Below are 18,966 nucleotides of genomic sequence, written 5' to 3' on the forward strand. Positions count from 1 at the left end.
CATGGTAAAATGTAATAAAGACAGACCGAATAAAGTCCTTTAATTGAAATAAACACACAGACTTGTTGACTTGAATTAAACACTCCCACCCTCTTTTACCCATGTATTACAGGCATTGGTACATGTCCCACTGATGACACATGGATGTGAAAAACTTAACATGTGCGCACCACCATTAAATACAGTGGATGTGTATGTACGTATTTAAAAAGCGGACATGTGAATGGGGCTTTAGGGGAACTAGTTTGCAACTATGGCCGTTACTTAACTTCTTTACTTGATGGCGCCTTGGAACTTCCACCTGCGGCACTCTTTATTTCACATTCCCTGTTCCGTCCTAGCCTGTTACCTCTCTTTCTTGCAAATTTGGGGCCATACTGCTATGTATCCTGTTTCAGGAGCAGTCTCTGGTGCATCACTGTGTCTTTCTGTCACTTGTCCTTAGTCTACTCCAGATCTCGCTATCTATTGCATCGGTCTCCACTCACTTTGGGGACACCCAACTCTTGCAACTCTGCAGAGTACTCAGGCTAAAGGTCTGCTCTGGCTGCAAGCTAGGCCATTTCTGACTCACTACCCACGAGCCCTCTCTGATCTTGCTACATAGCCCCTCTGATTCTGGGCTACTCCCAACCTCTAACTATATCTATGCGTGCTCCCTACCTGTTGCTGGGCAGAGCACAACTCTGTCACATAACTATATAAACATTATAATGCATCACATCACAGCACATATCACAAGGGGGAACATGGGCACAACTTCAATCTTCTTACACTGGCCTGCAGACCGGAATCAAATGGATTGAATTATGTCTCATGACAAAGACACACTGTGTACAGGCGTCTAAAAATCCGTGCCAAAGAAAACACATCCGCTTTTTCTGATATTAACACAGCCGATAAGAATTATACATCTGCTTTGTATTGATTAACAGTTTTTCTTTTTTTGTAACTTTGAAACATCATTTTTTTAATTTAAAATTTAATATCTATCTTTTTAGATTCCATACAGCTATTGTGATGTTACAAAATAGCCGAAAACTCAGACAATGTGGAAACTTGTTATGCCTATGTGCAATAAGAAGACACAAAAGAGAATAGTAAAACCAAAAACACTCAGTTTGAAAAAATGTTGCAGTAATCCGCAAGTGCTAGTAAAAGATGTAAAAAACAGGGTATTTGGTTGATACGTTTTTTGCAAAAAATGTATACTAAGCTGCTCTACCAATCTTCACGGTATACCCATATCAGAGCAGTCCTAACTAATGTATGCAATCCCTATCTGATGTATTTAAAAACCTGATCATCTGTATATAACCTGTGTGAACAGGGTTCAGAGAGGAAAAATCCATGTGTGCATACAGGGTAGAACAGCTTTGAAACATCATTTTTTTAATTTAAAATTTAATATCTATCTTTTTATATTCCATACAGCTATTGTGATGTTACAAAATAGCCGAAAACTCAGACAATGTGGAAACTTGTTATGCCTATGTGCAATAAGTAAAATATTATAAATGGCTAATCCAATAGAATAAAATGTAATAATGTAAAATTTCAGGAATGTAAGAGATTATTTAGTTCTTTTGATGTTAAAAAAATGCCTTGTTATAAATGATCTTAAGAATGGAGCGTACAGTATGGATTTTAGTAAAACTATTGAATATGTTAGAAAAACAGCGATACCAATTTTCTATTGCGGTTTATGAATTAAGTTGTTCTTGTTAGCAGACGTTAATCTGCTAATCTGTATTTTATATGCAAAGCCTGACTGGTATTTTACTCCAAGTCCGGCTTTACCAATAATACCACGAGCACCTGACCAAGTGCGCTTATTGATATTCATAGGGGACTAGGACATTGTCCCTTTAAATCAGCCCTTCTGAAAAAGGAGATTTAAGTCACATGATTTCTGCTTCCTCTGCCTGACATCATTGCCTCTGCAGTCTCAGTACCTGTAGGAAGGATGCTGTGCTCTTCTGTGGGCCCTGGATGAACAATGTTACATTGCAGATTTTGCAGGTACGTGCAGCGACTGCTTCTTGTATGTAAAATCTGCTGTGGGGAAGGGGAGCTGATGCTTCCTATAAGAGTGCTGCATTTGTGCAAAGAGCTGACATCTCCGCATAAATTCTGCCATATGGGGCTGGGAGGCTGAAGGCCTATTCTCCAAGTGTGAGGATAAAAGCTCTTTGTTACTGAATGCTTAGCGACATACATAATGTATGTGCCGAGAGATAGAAATGTCCGGTAAATATAAATAGCCCCCTACTAATCTGGGATTAGTGTCAGCCGTGACATGACAGCTCGGTGCTCAGATAACAGAATACTAAACAGTCTTGTGTCCATTTACTTGAGAAGAGATCAGTAGCACTGAGAATGTTCAAATCATATACTGTATAAACCCTCATAAATGAGTACACCCCCTTTGAAAAGTAAGATTCTGTATCTAACTGAACACAAGGACAATTTCTGAAAAATTGATAAGACCAAGTTTCATAAAAATCCATAACATGAAGTAAGGTTAATAATATACCGTAATTCATTACAAATTCTCCAGTTTTATTCAAATTAGTTAATGCAAAAATGAATACACCCCACATCAAAAATTAATGCAGCTAATATTTTGTATAATTGCGATGATTTTTAAGGACAGCACCGAATCTTCTAGGCATGTAATGAACAAGTTGATGGCATATTGCAACATCTGTCTTTTTACATTCTTCAAGAAGGACCTCTTTAGAGCCCGGATGCCGAATGGAGGGTGAAGCTCGACTTGTCTCTTCAGAATTCCCCATAGGTGTCTGACTTGTTTCAGACCAGGAGACATTTGGCCACTGAATGACTTTAACTCTGTTGTTCTTCAGAAATGCAACAGATGTGTGTTTTGGATCATTGTCATGTTGAAAAAGTGTACGTCTATCAAGGGCACAGAGTGATTGTAGCATCCTCTCTTTCCGTATAGAGCTGTTCATCTGTGAATTCATGATACCATCAATGAAATGTAGCTTGCCATCACTAGGAGCACTCATAGAGCCCCACATAGAGACACTGCCACCACCATGTTTAACTGTAGGCACCATGAAATTAGAAAAATTAATTTAGAAAAATGCATATTGTCTGCAGTGAAACATTGTGCTGGCAGTGTCCTTATGTTAGGCTGCACGAGTGCTCCTGGTGCTGGGGAGCTACATTTCATTGATGGTATCATGAATTCACAGATATTCTCTATATTGAAAGACAAGATGCTACCATTAGTGATGGGCGAGCATTGCAAGTATCGCATGGTGCTCTGGTCCCCATAAGGTCGTTTGAACTATCTGAGGCGAAACAGAAAGAGATGTCCGTCCTCCAGAAAAATGCTCAAGTTTGCCATGCACTTCCGAGAGTCTGACATGCTTGATCTGAGTACCAAGCACTTGTGCATTTTAGTGCTCAATCAACACTATTTACAATCACTACATGCCCTTACTAGACATAAATTTTTCTGAATGCATGGTACCTACAGTGAAACGTGGTGGCAGTGTCCTTGCAGTGGCTGCATGAGTAATTCTGGGGTCAAAAAGCTATATTTCATTAATGATATCAAACTCACAGATGTACTGCTTTATATTTAAAGAGAAGATGCCACTATCACTCTGTGCCCTTGATAGACATGCAATTTTTTTTAAATGATTGGTGCCTACAGTGAAACATGGTGGTCGCAGTGTCCTTTTGTGGGGCTGCATGAGTGTTCCTGGTGTCGAGGAGCTGCATTTCATTGATGTTTACTGCTCTATATTGAAAGAGAAAACGCTACTATCACTACATGCCCTTAGCAGGGCTAGCCAAAACTGCCATGAAAACATTAAAAAAAGTTGCAAAATTTCTTTGCAAACTCACTTCAGACAAAAAATTAAAAAATTATGAATTTTTCAAATTGTTTTATTCCAGATTTGTGGTGTAAACAATTTGATTAATCAGACCTTTGTGTTGAAGATTGTTGTTGTATGATCCAGTTATTACAAACAGTAGAAAGTTTATTAATCAAATATTATTTATTGGAGTTTTAAAAAGAAATAATGTATATAAACATATATTACCACTATCCCATCCCCCTCTCCCTCACTTTCCTACCCAATATCCTGTCTAGTTACTTTGTATATATCAACATGTAAAAAGTTATTGTATACAATACATACATACTGTAGGTAGTCAGATATTTACTGCAACAGTTTCTTTATTCATTAGCTAACAGGTTATCTTCCTTTCACTAGTACAGTGTGGGCCATGTATATGGATACACATAAATAAAATGGGAATGGTTGGTGATATCAACTTCCTGTTTGTGGCACATTAGTGTATGAGAGGGGGAAAATTTTTCAAGATGGGTAGTCACCATGGCGGCCATTCTGAAGTTGACCATTTTGGATCCAACTTTATTTTTTCCAATGGGAAGAGGGTCATGTGACTCATCAAACTTATTAAGAATTTTACAGGAAAAACAATGGTGTGCTTAGTTTTAATGTAACTTTGTTCTTTCATGAGTTTATCTTTGTTTACAGCCATTGACATGTCAGAGGTTAACACATGAGGAGCGGTTAGAAATTGTGTTGATGTCTGGTGAACACAGTACCCGGGTCATTGCAGCAGATTTCAATGCAAGACACCCTACGCAAGAAAACTGTCACCATTCCCATTATTTAGGTGTGTCCATATAAATGGCCCACCCAAAAAAGTTTGCCTCATCACTGAACATAATGTTCTGTGTAAACTGAGGGTCCTGTTACAATATTTGTTTTGACCATTCTGAAAATTCAGCGTTCCGATCTGGCATCAGTCGAACATCCTTTCGGTGGATATTAGCTACTCACAAATGGTACCCTTACAAAATCCAGCTGCTGCAGCATCTCAATGAGGATGACCCAGATCGGTGTGCTGAATTTGCAGAATGGGCAAAACAAAAATTGTAACAGGACCCTCAGTTTACACAGAACATTATGCTCAGTGATGAGGCAAACTTTTATTTATATGGATACAACTAAATAACATGGGCATGGTGACAGTTTTCTGGCGTAGTGTGTCTAGCATTGAAATCTGCTGCAATGACCCGGGTACTGCGTTCATCAGACATCAACACAATTTCTATCCGCTCCTCACGTGTTAACCTCTGCGACATGTCAATGGCTTTAAACAAAGAGAAACTTGTAAATAACTCATGAAAGAATAAAGTTACATTAAAACCAAGCACAACATTGTTTTCTTTCTTGTGAAATTCTCAATAAGTTTGATGTGTCACATGACCCTCTTCCCATTGGAAAAAACAAAAGTTGGATCCAAAATGGCCGACTTCAAAATGGCCGCCATGGTCACCACCCATCTTGAAAAGTTTTCCTCCTACCATATACTAATGTTCCACAAACAGGAAGTTGAGCTCACCAACCATTCCCATTTTATTTTTGTGTATCCATATGGCCCACCCTGTAGTTTAAATAGAAGGTGGGTCAACATCCTAACCCTTAACGTTGCTCTAGCCTGAAGTATCAAGCCAAGGAACCCAAACTTTCTCAAATGTTTTAATCTTTCACGATATACGATATATAGCCTTTTCTTCCACCAGTAGTGTTGACCAATATAACAACTCCACCGCTTCCCACCTCTGATATCATGCAGGCATCTGATCTTTTTAGACTCATTTTACACTACCTAACATTTTGCTCTCCAGCTGTAGGTTTAAGAGATCAGATCAAACTACAGTGGGTTTTTCAGACCAATATTTTTATTAACAATATATGGGCTCTTAAATTTCATGTATTTAAAACAAATCCCTTCTACATTCAGGATGAAATGTTCAGTTTATACATAGCCTTCCCCACCCTCTCTTTCTAGGCACCATTAAATACACAGAGAGATCGATGCCCGCTGCAAGGATTACGCCACTGAGGAATTTTTTTCAAGAACAGTTCTAAAGTTTCTGTAATTGTTTTCAATGCTGCAGTTTCCTCCATTGATAGCAACTGGAACAAAAATACAACCAAGCCAAACATTTGCAAGATTTGAATAGCACTTTGTGATGTTCTTACATCCGGGGCTGCAGTAATGTATCACTGTATGTGAGTACAGACTATCTGAGTATTTATGTTTCAGAGTCTTTTTTTTTTTTTGGCAGCCCAGTCCACTACGATATGGGAACACCGGCCATTTCTATGCTGCAGCTCATTGGGACCGGCTTCTTCATGGTGGTAACTCCTGTTTAGCCACAGATAGCATCACCAGCAAGAAGCAACAGGAAGAGTATCCCTTCAGATCAGAAAAGAAAAGGTAAATTCTTTTTATTAAGATTTACAGTTTTTCACCTGTAAAGAAAGATTACATAGACCCGTGAATTACAACAAAGTTAAAGTCACCAAGGAGCATAAAGAAGGGTGAGACTAAAGGATAAGTCCAGTTATAAAAGTTATTCAGCTCATCAAAATATTCTTTATAATTGAGGTAGGCACTTCCTTTCTTATATTATAAACTTCAGCTGCTGCAGAATCTCTTTTTGAACAGTAATAAGAGGAATCCTGTTTACCATTCTTCAAGCCTGCCTGCATTAGGTAGTGGCGCATATTATTTTTCAGTAATAGGGTCACTGCACTCTTAGGCTATGTGCTCAAGTTGCGGAGTGTATGCGTTTTTGCCGCATTTTTTCACCGTGAAAGCGCATAAACAACCAAGCCCATTGAATTCAATGGGATTCCGCAATGCTGTGCTAATGTTGCATATTTTTCCACGGCGGAATCGCATCACGGAAAAATACGCAGCATGCTCATTCTTTGTGCGGAATTGCGGCGATTCCACACACATAGAAGTGCATTGATCCGCTTACTTTCCGCATGGAGCTATGCCCACCATGCGCAAAGTAAGCGGATCATGTGCGGATGGTACCCGTGTGTGGAGGAGAGGAGACTCTCCTTCAGGCCCTGGGTATCATATCCCTGTTAAAAAAAAGAATTCAAATAAAAAATAGTTATATACTCACCTTCTGGCGGCCTCTGGATCCAGCCCAGGCCTTAGCGATGCTCCCGGCAGCTCCTGTTCCCAGTGATGCTTTGCGACAATGACCAGTGATGACGTAGTGGTCTCGCGTGATGCTACGTCATCTGGGGTCATTGTCACGGGGCTTCACTGGGAACGGGAGCTGCTGGGAGCATCGCGAGGATTGGGAAGGCTGCGGGTGCCGCCGGAAGGTGAGAATATCACGATTTTTTATTTTTTTAAATTATTTTTAACATTATAACTTTTTACTATTGATGCTGCACAGGCAGCATCAATAGTATAAAGTTGGTCACACTTGTCAAACACAATATTTGACAAGTGTGACCAACCTGTTTATCAGTTTTCCAAGCGATGCTACAGATCGCTTGGAAAACGCTAGCATTCTGCAAGCTAATTATGCTTGTAAAATGCTAGTGTTTAGCAGGAAAACACATGCCAATTCCACATGCGTTTTACCCGCCGCAGGGAGTTTCTGAATTGCCGCGGAAATTTCCGCGGCAATTCAGCAACGAGTGCACAAAGCATAATACACACTGCACTTTATAAGTTGGCCGCTCAGTGGTTAACACAGATAAGGGAACTGCATGCAAAAGTGATCTGTCAGAAAGAAGAGAAAAGTGGTGCCTATGTAGCGCCAGTCATCCCTATGTAATGATCCTAGTCTGACATAAAAAAAAGACCTATATGGTCGAAACGTTGCTCTTCTATGGCACAATAAATTTTTCATTTTGAAACTACTACACCCGGATGGAGCGCTGTTTTTCTACTACTTTGGTTCCTAGTCTGACATCAGTCCTTTTACAAAGTTTTACAGAGACCCCGACTTCCAGTTCTCGCAGCTGTATTTTCCCCTCATGTCTAGTAGTCACAGCAGTATCCATCCACTCAGAGTAACAGCAGTACAGCACCCTTCCTCCAGTAGTCACAGCTAGAGTTGAGCGACTTTTACTTTTTTCGGATTGAGTCGGGTTTCTCGAAACTCAACTTTGTCAAAAGTCGGGTCGGGTGAAATCGGCCGAGTATTGCGAAAAGTCGGGGGCCGACTGAAACACGAAACCCAATGCAAGTCAATGGGGAATCAAAGTCGGCAGTGAGCGGAGGACAGGAAAACACCTACAGTGCCCATTTTAATGCCAAAAACATAAATTCTTATTTCTTAAGCTTGTCAATCTTAATTTACTTTATAATAATAGTTAGGCATTGAAAACCGGGGGTCATTTGGCTAAAGTTGTGGGGGGGGTAGGGCTGGCTCCAGATTTTCGTGGGCCCAGGAAATGCGGAATACGTTACGGTGGTGGAGCAGGGAGAGGTAAGTATTTCAACTTTGCAAATGCTGTGATCCTGAGCAAGCAGGGGGGGGGAACTCGTTGGCACTGGCACAGGGCCCCTCATAGTACGGCGGTGTGTTTGATGGCGGGGGGCGCCTCCCACTGGCAGAGACACTTTTGCGTACTATGAGGGGCCCTGTGCCAGTGATATCACCAACGAGTATGCCCCCCCACCTGATGAAGGAACCTGCACTTTCATCTGCACCTTCCTCTTTGTCTCCGTGTAAGGTGGTATAGTATACGGGAAGGGGAACCTGACTTTCATCAGGGTCAGATTCAGGCTGTATAGAGTGCAAGGGCAATGTAGTGGTCTGGGTCAATGTACCAGCAGACTCATCTAGCAGTGGCTGGGCAATGGGCAGGATGAGGAGGAAACACAGATATAGGCCCAAATAATAAAGTAGGATAAATGCAGTTCAAAATTGGTAACAGGACTAAACAGGGGGCATTGCTTTGTTTAGTGGAGGACAACTGTAATGAGTGGCAGACACAGTTAGTAGGCCCAAATAATAAAGTAGGCTAAATGCAGTTCAAAATTGGTAACAGGACTAAACAGGCGGCATTGCTTTGTTGAGTGGAGGACAACTGTAATGAGTGGCAGACACAGTTAGTAAGCCCAAATAATAAAGTAGGCTAAATGCAGTTCAAAATTGGTAACAGGACTAAACAGGTGGCATAGCTAGGTACAGGGGTGGGCTCCTCTGCTGAGTAGCAGACAGAGGTAGTAGGCCCAAAGTATTAACTGGTCTAAATGGAGGCCAGGGCCCCTGTATATTTTAACTATCATCTATCATTTCAACAAATTTGTATTGGCAGTGCCATTGAAGGATTTAACAGCACAGACTACACAGTGGTGGAGCAGGGAGAGGTAAGTATTGCAAGTGGTAGAGCACTGTTTGAGCTGGGGGGGAACACTCTCTCGTGGGTGGTGGTACTGGCACAGGGCACCTCATATTATGACGGTCTGACGTTGGTTGTGCACCACCACCGTCAGAGACACTTCATTGTACTATGAGGGACCCTGTGCCAGTGCCGTCGCCCAAGAGTGGGCCCACCCACCTGTCCAGGCAAAAGGCACTCGCACGGGTGCTTGCGCCAGGTGGTGACCACGGCCCTGTGGGGGGAGTTAGCCCCTTTAGGGAGGTATAAAAATGGCCTATGGTGGACATTCAGCAGCTGCAAATGGAGGAATTGGAGAAGTCAGTAAGAGGAGGCCAAAAGAAAGACATTTTTCAGGCAAGCTACGTGTCAGCAGGGGAAGGTGGGGCAAAATAATTTGAAATCCATGATTGGTTCATTTTAATGAAGGTTAGATCATCCGGCTTTAAAAGCTGTTTTCCTACTCCCAGATAAGGGAGCCTTCGAGGCCTTGTGTAGCCAGACGATGACGCTGGCTCAACACCTCCATCCTTAGGTGCTATTGTGCTTTTGCCACTACCACCAGATGCACCACCACCACCACCACCATCAGTACCAGCTGGCAACCACCGCCCATGGGCTCTTCCACCAGACTTCCTCATTTTTTGGAAAATCTAACCAAAATAACAACCGTTATATGGTACTGTAAAACAAGGTAGAAGGTGTATATAAACTTGTTGAGAATATAAATCTCCCTTTTTTGGGGGGAGACTGAACCAAAACTCAGGCCCAGTGTATATAACAACGCAATCTAAGTGGCAGAAAGTGGCTGACTGACATACGACAAACTAACAGGACTGAAGTATATCCACTTTGTGAGAATTTGAATCTCCCTTTTTTTTGGGAGACTGAACCAAAACTCAGGCCCAGTGTATATGACAACGCAATCTAAGTGGCAGAAAGTGGCTGGCTGATATACGACAAACTAACAGGACTGAAGTATATCCACTTTGTGAGAATTTGAATCTCACTTTTTTTGGGGGAGACTGAACCAAACCTCAGGCCCTGTGCATAAAAGAACACAATGTAAGTGGCAGAAAGTGGCTGGCTGATATACGACAAACTAACAGGACTGAAGTATATCCACTTTGTGAGAATTAGAATCTCCCTTTTTTGGGGGGGAGACTGAACCAAAACTCAGGCCCAGTGTATATAACAACGCAATCTAAGTGACGCAGCTCACCGACCTCATGGCCGATCCCACACTAGGATCGGGTTGGGTTTCATGAAACCCGACTTTGCCGAAAGTCGGCGATTTTTGAATTTGTCCGATCCATTTTGCTCAACCCTAGTCACAGCAGTATCCATCCGCTCAGAGTAACAGCAGTACAGCACCCTTCCTCCAGTAGTCACAAAAAAAGCACCAAAAAGCAACATTTTGAGGCTGCATTTTCCTGCCAAGAGATGCATAAATTGTGCAGACATTTTTGCAATCAAATACTCACCATGTGCACATACCCTAGTATTCACCACCTTTTCCCCGTAGTCTCAGTAGTCTCAACAGTAACTTTCCCTTAGTAGTCATAGCAGTGCCTCACCACTTTTTCCTCATTAGTCATATCAGTGCTTCCACCTTCTTTCATGTACGGTATTCACAAACTACCCTTTTCTCCTAAGGCTATGTGCACACGTTGTGTATTTGCTTGCAGAAATTTCTGCATCTCTTGGCTGAAAATACACTCATTTTTTTGCATGTGTATTTCCACGCATTTTTGTAAATCAATAGAGCTAAATAAAGATATATTATTAAAAAAAAGAATTATGATGTAATTTCCTTGTTCAAACTCTTCAGCCAGATACCCTCATTAATATTAAATAAAGACACACACGCAGTCACCAGCCTATGTAGAAGCATTAACATAATTTACCTACATATGCTGTAACAAAACAGCAACTGTCAGAAATCTGGGTGAAATGCAAATTCTGTTTATTTCTCAAAAAAAATTTTTTTCAATTGCATGGGCTCCTGCATAAATTTCATAACCAGCAGAGGGAAAGCTGACAGCTGAGGGCTGATGTTAATATTCTGGGAAAGAGCCAATAGCCAAAGGTTTCCAGGTTCTTAATATTGCTTTGACTTTATTGGCTAGTTTACAGGGAAACCTCAGAGAAAAATTGACATGGGGTCCCCCTATAAAATAAAACCAGCAAAGGCTAGGCAGACAGCTGCGGGCTGATATTAATAGCCTGGGAAGGGCCCATGGATATTGGCACCCCCCCAGGCTAAAAACATCAGGTCTCTGCCACCCCAGAAAAGGCGCATCTCTAAGATGTGCCAATTCTGGCACTTAGCTCTGGCACTCGCTCTTCCCACTTTCCCTTTAGCGGTGGCAAGTGGGGTTCATATTTGTGGGGTTGATGTCACCTTTGTATTGTCAGGTGACATCAAGCCCCGAGGTTAGTAATGTTGAGGCATCTATAAGACACCTATCCATTACTAACCCCATAGTGATATTGTATAAAAACACAGACACCCAGAATAAAGTCCTTTATTTGAAATAATCACACAAACTCCTTTATTGAATCTAAATTTACCATAGTTACTGAACACCTAATCCCTGATGCCCTTGTCTCCTGAAAACAATCAAATAATAACAAACCAACATATAATACTATCCTGTCCGATGCAGTCCACTTAATACTGAGTGTCCCAAGGCGATCTCACGTGTAGAACAGTCACATCGGCAGAACTTTCCCACGCAGCGGTGCCGTAAGTGAAAGCATCGGAGCTGATCAGCTGATGAACTCCAGTGAACTCTCACGGCGGCTCAGTGATACACTGACAGGAATTAATCGCTCCCGCAGTGTATCGCCGAAGGCCGGTTGAGATCGACGTGGGACACTCGGTATTAAATAGACTGTGGCGGAAAGGTGAGTATTTGTTGGTTTATTATTTATTATTGTTTGCAGGAGACACGGGCATCGGGAATTAGGCATTCGCCGAGTATGTATTTTGTATGTGAATATGTATGTAATTATGTAAATGTTTAGATTTTTTTTACAATTGAACACAGGCGCTGGATGATGAGACTATTCTCCCATCATCGGCTCATGTTGTCTCTGTCCTATGTGACCAAAGACATAGCCGAATGGGAGCAGTAGTCCCATACACAGACATACACAGAGACACACATATTCTCCACCCACACACTCTTCCTCCCTCTGACATTATTTCCCTTTGAAAATTCGTAGCTTTTTTGGCACCATATCTGCAGCAAATACGCAGCAAATATTCAAACCTTTCTACACTTGCGTTTTTGCTGTAGATTTGACTGACTCAATTGAAGTCAATGAGGCTGAATTTCATGGGAATGGCTTTTAGTGTTGGCAAACTACTGAAGTTATTAGTAATCACTATGCCGATTTCCGACTTTCTCTACAATGGACTACTTTGTGCGTCCAGAAAGAGATCAGAATTCACTTCATCCTTAAAAAAGGGGGACTTTATAGATCTATGATAAAAAACAAGGCACATAGCACAGTGGTACTTAGCAAGGCATAGAAGAAAACCACAAAAAATTTCACGCAACGCGTTTCTGACCTATGTGGTCCTTACGGTCAGAACTGCGTTGCGTGAGATTTTTGTGGTTTCCCTCTATGTCTTGCTAAGTACCACTATGTTATTGCCTTAATTTTATCATGGGTCAATAAAGCCCCCCTTTTTAATGGACGAAGAGAGTGCTGGTTATTGCTTTTGAGTTTTTTGACCGTGCACTAAAGCGGTGAGCGAAAAGCATTTTTCACTACTTTGTAATATGGTGTTGTCTCATGGTCCACAGTGCTCATTTCTTACATGTGATTCATGTATTTCATGTGAGGGGCTTTATTAAATTCTAATTATTACTCTAAGATTTCTTTCTCGGGGTCAATACGATGTTTCATCTATGGCTGGAAATAATGTATGCCACTAATTCTACATCAAAGGCTATAAAACAAATGATGATCTACACTGAGCTGTGCAATACTGCCTGAACACATACAGTGTTATGAGGATATTTAATAATGCATATCTTGTTTTATTATAGAAGCAATCATGGTTAATACTGGAGAGGTCAATGGTTCCAGCAACCTTATGGATTTCCTTGATGAACCTATTCCAGATGTTGGGACATATGAGGATTTCCATACCATTGACTGGTTAAGAGAGAAATCACGGGACACAGACAGACACAGGAAGGTAAGAATGCATTATGTATGAGTGTGATCAATGCATATAACTGATAGTGGTTCCCATCTTTATGGAGGTACAAGTTACAGCTCTGGCACAAATTAAGAGACCACCACATCAAAACCCTGTCATGACCAGCACAATCTCCAGACCTGAACCCCATTGAAAACCTCTAGAATGTAATCAAGAGGATGATGGATAGTCACAAGCCATCAAACAAAGAAGAACTGCTTACATTTTTCCGCCAGAAGCAGTGTGAAAGACTGGTGGAAAGCATGCCAAGATGCATGAAAGCTGTGATTAAAAGTAATGGTTATTCCACAAAATATTGACTTCTGAACTCTTCCTGAATTAAAACATTAGTATTGTTGTTTCTAAATGATCTTGAACTTCTTTTCTTTGCATTATTTGAGGTCTGAAAGCACTGGGTTTTTTCATTTTGACCATTTTTCTTTGTCAGAAACAAATACAAAATTTATTGCTTGGAAATTCGGAGACATGTTGTCAGAAGTTTATAGAATAAATGAACAATTTACATTGTACTTAAAAATATACCTATAAAGAGAAAAGTCAGACAAACTGAACATTTTGCAGTGGTCTCTTAATTTTTGTCAGAGCTGAATGTTGAGCTGCTAACTTCAGCAATAATATAGAAAGAGGCCATTAGTAAAATTGAAAAGAGAACAATGCCCAATCCAAGAATCCCTGGTCTAATGATAAGCATTGTTACTCTTAGCTATATAAACAGGACATCTTTTGATATATAAAGGGGCTATACCCTTGGCCTATGACATTTACAGATGTACCATCCATAGAGGAACATACTCTATGACCATAGGTAACTACTCTAAATAAACAAGTATTGGGACATACATGTTGTATCTACATCAGCTTTTACGAAACCACATTCTAAATTCATGGACAATGAAGGGGTTGTTTGGCCTCAGGCTACAAGTCTACAGTCACTCACTCTATGTGATTGCCGACCTATCACTCATCACATCGTGTGCACTGCGTGCTGTGAGGATTCTCTGACACTGGGAGCAGGCGGTCATATAACCACCAGTATACGATTTTCATACTCCAGGCAACATTCAGACTAGACTTTGTCCAGCCTCACTCAATACCCTTGCATTGAGCTAGGCTGCACCCATGTACTGCATGTATGCAAATCACATACTTGAGGTCATATGCCCACCGCTCCCAGCGGCAGGGAATCTTCACCACACACAGTGCGCATGATGTGAGGATTTACTAGACTTGCAGAATAATGCCGGACAACCCCTTCAATACATACAGTCATGGCCAAAAGTATTGACACCCCTGCAATTCTGTCAGATAATACTCATTTTCTTCCTGAAAATTATTGCAAACACAAATTCTTTGGTATTATTATCTTCATTTAATTTGTCTTGAATGAAAAAACACAAAAGAGAATGAAGCAAAAAGCAAAACATTTGATCATTTCATACAAAACTCCAAAAATGGGCCAGACAAAAGTATCGGCACCCTCAGCCTAATAATTGGTTGCACAACCTTTAGCCAAAATAACTGCGACCAACAGCTTCCGGTAACCATCAATGAGTTTCTTACAATGCTCTGCCAGAATTTTAGACCATTCTTCTTTGGCAAACTGCTCCAGGTCCCTGATATTTGAAGGGTACCTTCTCCAAACTGCCATTTTTAGATCTCTCCACAGGTCTTCTATGGGATTCAGGTCTGGACTCATTGCTGGCCACCTTAGAAGTCTCCAGTGCTTTCTCTCAAACCATTTTCTAGTCCTTTTTGAAGTGTGTTTTGGATCATTGTCCTGCTGGAAGACCCATGACCTCTGAGGGAGACCCAGCTTTCTCACACTAGGCCCTACATTATGCTGCAAAATTTGTTGGTAGTCTTCAGACTTCATAATGCCATGCACACAGTCAAGAAGTCCAGGGCCAGAGGCAGCAAAGCAACCCCAAAACATCAGGGAACCTCCGCCATGTTTGACTGTAGGGACCGTGTTCTTTTCTTTGAATGCCTCTTTTTTTCTCCTGTAAACTCTATGTTGATGCCTTTGCCCAAAATGCTCTACTTTTGTCTCATCTGACCAGAGAACATTCTTCCAAAACGTTTTAGGCTTTTTCAGGTAAGTTTTGGCAAACTCCAGCCTGGCTTTTTTATGTCTCGGGTAAGAAGTGGGGCCTTCCTGGGTCTCCTACCATACAGTCGCTTTTCATTCAGACGCCAACGGATAGTATGGGTTGACACTGTTGTACCCTCGGACTGCAGAGCCGCTTGAACTTGTTGGGATGTTAGTCGAGGTTCTTTATCCAACATCCGCACAATCTTGCGTTGAAATCTCTTGTCAATATTTCTTTTCCATCCACATCTAGGGAGGTTAGCCACAGTGCCATGGGCTTTAAACTTCTTGATGACACTGCGCACGGTAGACACAGGAACAGTCAGGTCTTTGGAGATGGACTTGTAGCCTTGAGATTGCTCATGCTTCCTCACAATTTGGTTTCTCAAGTCCTCAGACAGTTCTTTGGTCTTCTTTCTTTTCTCCATGCTCAATGTGGTACACACAAGGACACAGGACAGAGGATGAGTCAACTTTAATCTATGTCAACTGGCTGCAAGTGTGATTTAGTTATTACCAACACCTGTTAGGTGCCACAGGTAAGTTACAGGTGGCTGTTAATTACACAAATTAGAGAAGCATCACATGATTTTTCGAACAGTGCCAATACCTTTGTCCACCCCCTTTTTTATGTTTGCTGTGGAATTATATCCAATTTGGCTTTAGGACAATACTTTTTGTGTTTTTTCATTTAAGACAAATTAAATGAAGATAATAATACCAAATAATTTGTGTTTGCAATCATTTTCAGGAAGACACTGAGTATTATCTGACAGAATTGCAGGGGTGTTAATACTTTTGGCCATGACTGTAGGTGGTCCTCCCTTTTTTTGGAGAAATGTTGTCCTTTCATCCAAAAGATCATTTGTTAGGTCAGACATTGATGTTGGATTAGATGGCCGTGCTCCCAACACTTATACCCTGCAGACCCCAAATACAGTCATATAGTGTATATATCAGTATATCTAATAGTGCGTGTCACCAGTGGCATCTCTACCATGCTGTGCCCTAATAACATTGGCAGTTTTCTAAACAGCGCTACCAAATCCTAAACAGAAAGCTTTTTAGGCAGCCAAATGAATACTCATTAATGCGTCTTTCAGTCGATGCAATTATAAATCTGTCTTCAGTAAGAGTCTAAGGACCTGATTCATCATTGCTGTTTTTCCAGTTTTCTGGAGTAATTTCCTCTTTCTTTATGACTTTTGCACTTGTAATTTATTCGCTACACATTTTGCGCCACTTATTAAGTTGTCTTTCTTTTTCAGCCTTTTTAAATTTTTATTTGAAAAATTTGCATATGTTTTAAACAGATTCATGAAATGCGACTTTTACCAAATAGCGCATTTTTGGCCCATCTCACTCCAGTCTTCACATGGAGTAAGGTTTCTGGAGACGTTTACAATTTGGCACATTTTTGAAACTTTTTCTTAAGGATTTGTGACATTTGGTGCTGAAAAACAATTAAAGACAAGAATAACATAACTGCAAGCGCCATTTTGAAGAATTTGGCGTGAAAACTTCAGTGAATACCACAAGACAAAAAAAGAAAATTGGCCTCAAGAATCTGCAAATGATGAATCAGGCCCTAAGAGTTTGTTTGTCACACGCAGTGCAAATTTACCTGTTGTGAGTTTTTCCCAGTGAGCATGGCCTATAAGTCTCCTTAGCAGTCTGCTTAGAGTACCCCATTGAAGGCCTGTCACCTTGTCAACTAGTCTCCTCATTTGCTCTCTTAAGAAGGCAAGAACCCCCGAAACAGCTGTATACCAATGGAGTTTCTAGTTTGGCTTTATTATGTGCAAAATTCTTTAAATTGTTGCCATGTTTTATGATTCCTATTTCCTAAACGTTGCAATAGAGACCCTGCTTTCTTTCTTTGTGTCTTCGTGATGAGGCTATTTGGAGGTTTTTATTTCACAGGAGGTGCTGCATGGCCTATAAGTCTCCTCATGACAACTTGGCGATCTCCTTATAGAGTAATTTTAGCCCTTAGATGAGATTCATATTTCTGATAACGGCAGCTAAGAATCTGTATTTAACGGAAGCTAATGACAATGTAACCAATCCGAATGGTGAACAGCCAATGCCATTGAGTTATAATGTCTCCGATTAAGATTTTAGGCATAAATGACCAAAACCTTCCCAAATTTCATACTGCAGTAAAACAATTCCTAAAAAAAGATGAAACTTTAACCCATAGTGAATTTTATTTTATTTATGTAAAACAGATTGAGATGTCATTAGGAAAGTGATCCAGTGTAATTTCTAATCAGACTATGCAATATTTATTACTTGGATATTCGCTGACGTCAAATTTGATCACATTTTCCAGATTACCAGCAAAAGTAAGGAATCAATTTGGGAATTTATCAAAGGACTTCTAGATGCCTGGTCAGGATGGATTGTCATGCTTCTCATTGGACTGCTGGCAGGTATGGTAGTTGTCATTGTACAATGCTTGGAGAGATGGATTCTTTAGTGCCATCCTTATGTAATGGAAAACCTTTAGTGCACAGGCTCATATGAATGCACGACACAATTTTCAAATTTGTATTTTTAAAATAATTAGAAATCTATGTATCATTTCCTTTAGACAAATATTATAAAACTAGATGGCAGCCCGATTCTAAAGAATCGGGAGTCTAGAATCCATATATACTTTATTTATTCAAATGTAAGAATAATACAATTAATAAATAATAGTAAGAAAGAACAAAAATAATATGCAGTATATGGAGAAAACACCAAACAAAAGTTCAAAATTGGTGTGAAAATGTCACTGAACCACTTCACAACTAAATATATATAGTTTTGGTAAATGGTATTATCATTTTTTTGACGAAATTCGGCAGGAGCTTGAAGAGCAACGTCACTGGGCCCGCCTCCACGCAGTAGAAACTTGCTGTGAGCTAAAAATTCAAAAATCACACCAAAATGGCGGGCGGAGTGTGTCACAGTACGGCACGTTTCTGATTGGTCGCTCGCAGCAGGCGGCAACCAATCAGACACTGGACACTGTTGACATCACTTATCTCCGGACATTAGCTCCGGACATTACCTCCGGACATTATCTCCGCACATTAGCTCCGGACATTAGCTCCGGACATTAGCTCCGGACAAAGCCACGGAAGTTGGCACAAATTGCAGGAAGTAGTATTCTAGGCAATTAATCTCCGGACATTAGCTCCGGACATTAGCTCCGGACATTAGCTCCGGACAAAGCCACGGAAGTTGGCACAAATTGCAGGAAGTAGTATTCTAGGCAATTATATATTAGATACATTTAGGTTTATGGGTGTAATGTGAAAAAATGTAGAAAAGTTGCATACTGCAAGACCATACAGCATTTTAATGAAGTCAGTTGGAAATTGAGATCACTGCAATGAATTCAGTCCTTCAGATTAGTG

General features: G+C 40.7%; 1 protein-coding gene across 2 annotated transcripts in view; it reads left to right on the forward strand.

The window, feature by feature from the left end:
* Nucleotides 1–1,807: 1,807 nt before the first annotated feature.
* The window catches only part of CLCN4 (chloride voltage-gated channel 4), a 93,011-nt gene continuing 75,852 nt past the window's right edge, over nt 1,808–18,966 (forward strand). Inside the window, exons 1-4 of one of the 2 annotated variants that reach the window (XM_069761596.1) lie at nt 1,808–2,022; nt 6,149–6,300; nt 13,292–13,443; nt 17,892–17,991. In XM_069761596.1, coding sequence (XP_069617697.1) covers nt 13,300–13,443; nt 17,892–17,991 — 244 coding nt within the window. In that variant the 5' untranslated portion in view covers nt 1,808–2,022; nt 6,149–6,300; nt 13,292–13,299. The remainder of the gene's footprint in view (nt 2,023–6,148; nt 6,301–13,291; nt 13,444–17,891; nt 17,992–18,966) is intronic. The other variant, XM_069761597.1, reaches the window with a different exon arrangement.

This window comes from Ranitomeya imitator, chromosome 3 (assembly GCF_032444005.1).
Source record: "Ranitomeya imitator isolate aRanImi1 chromosome 3, aRanImi1.pri, whole genome shotgun sequence".
In the NCBI taxonomy this organism is placed as follows: domain Eukaryota; kingdom Metazoa; phylum Chordata; class Amphibia; order Anura; family Dendrobatidae; genus Ranitomeya; species Ranitomeya imitator.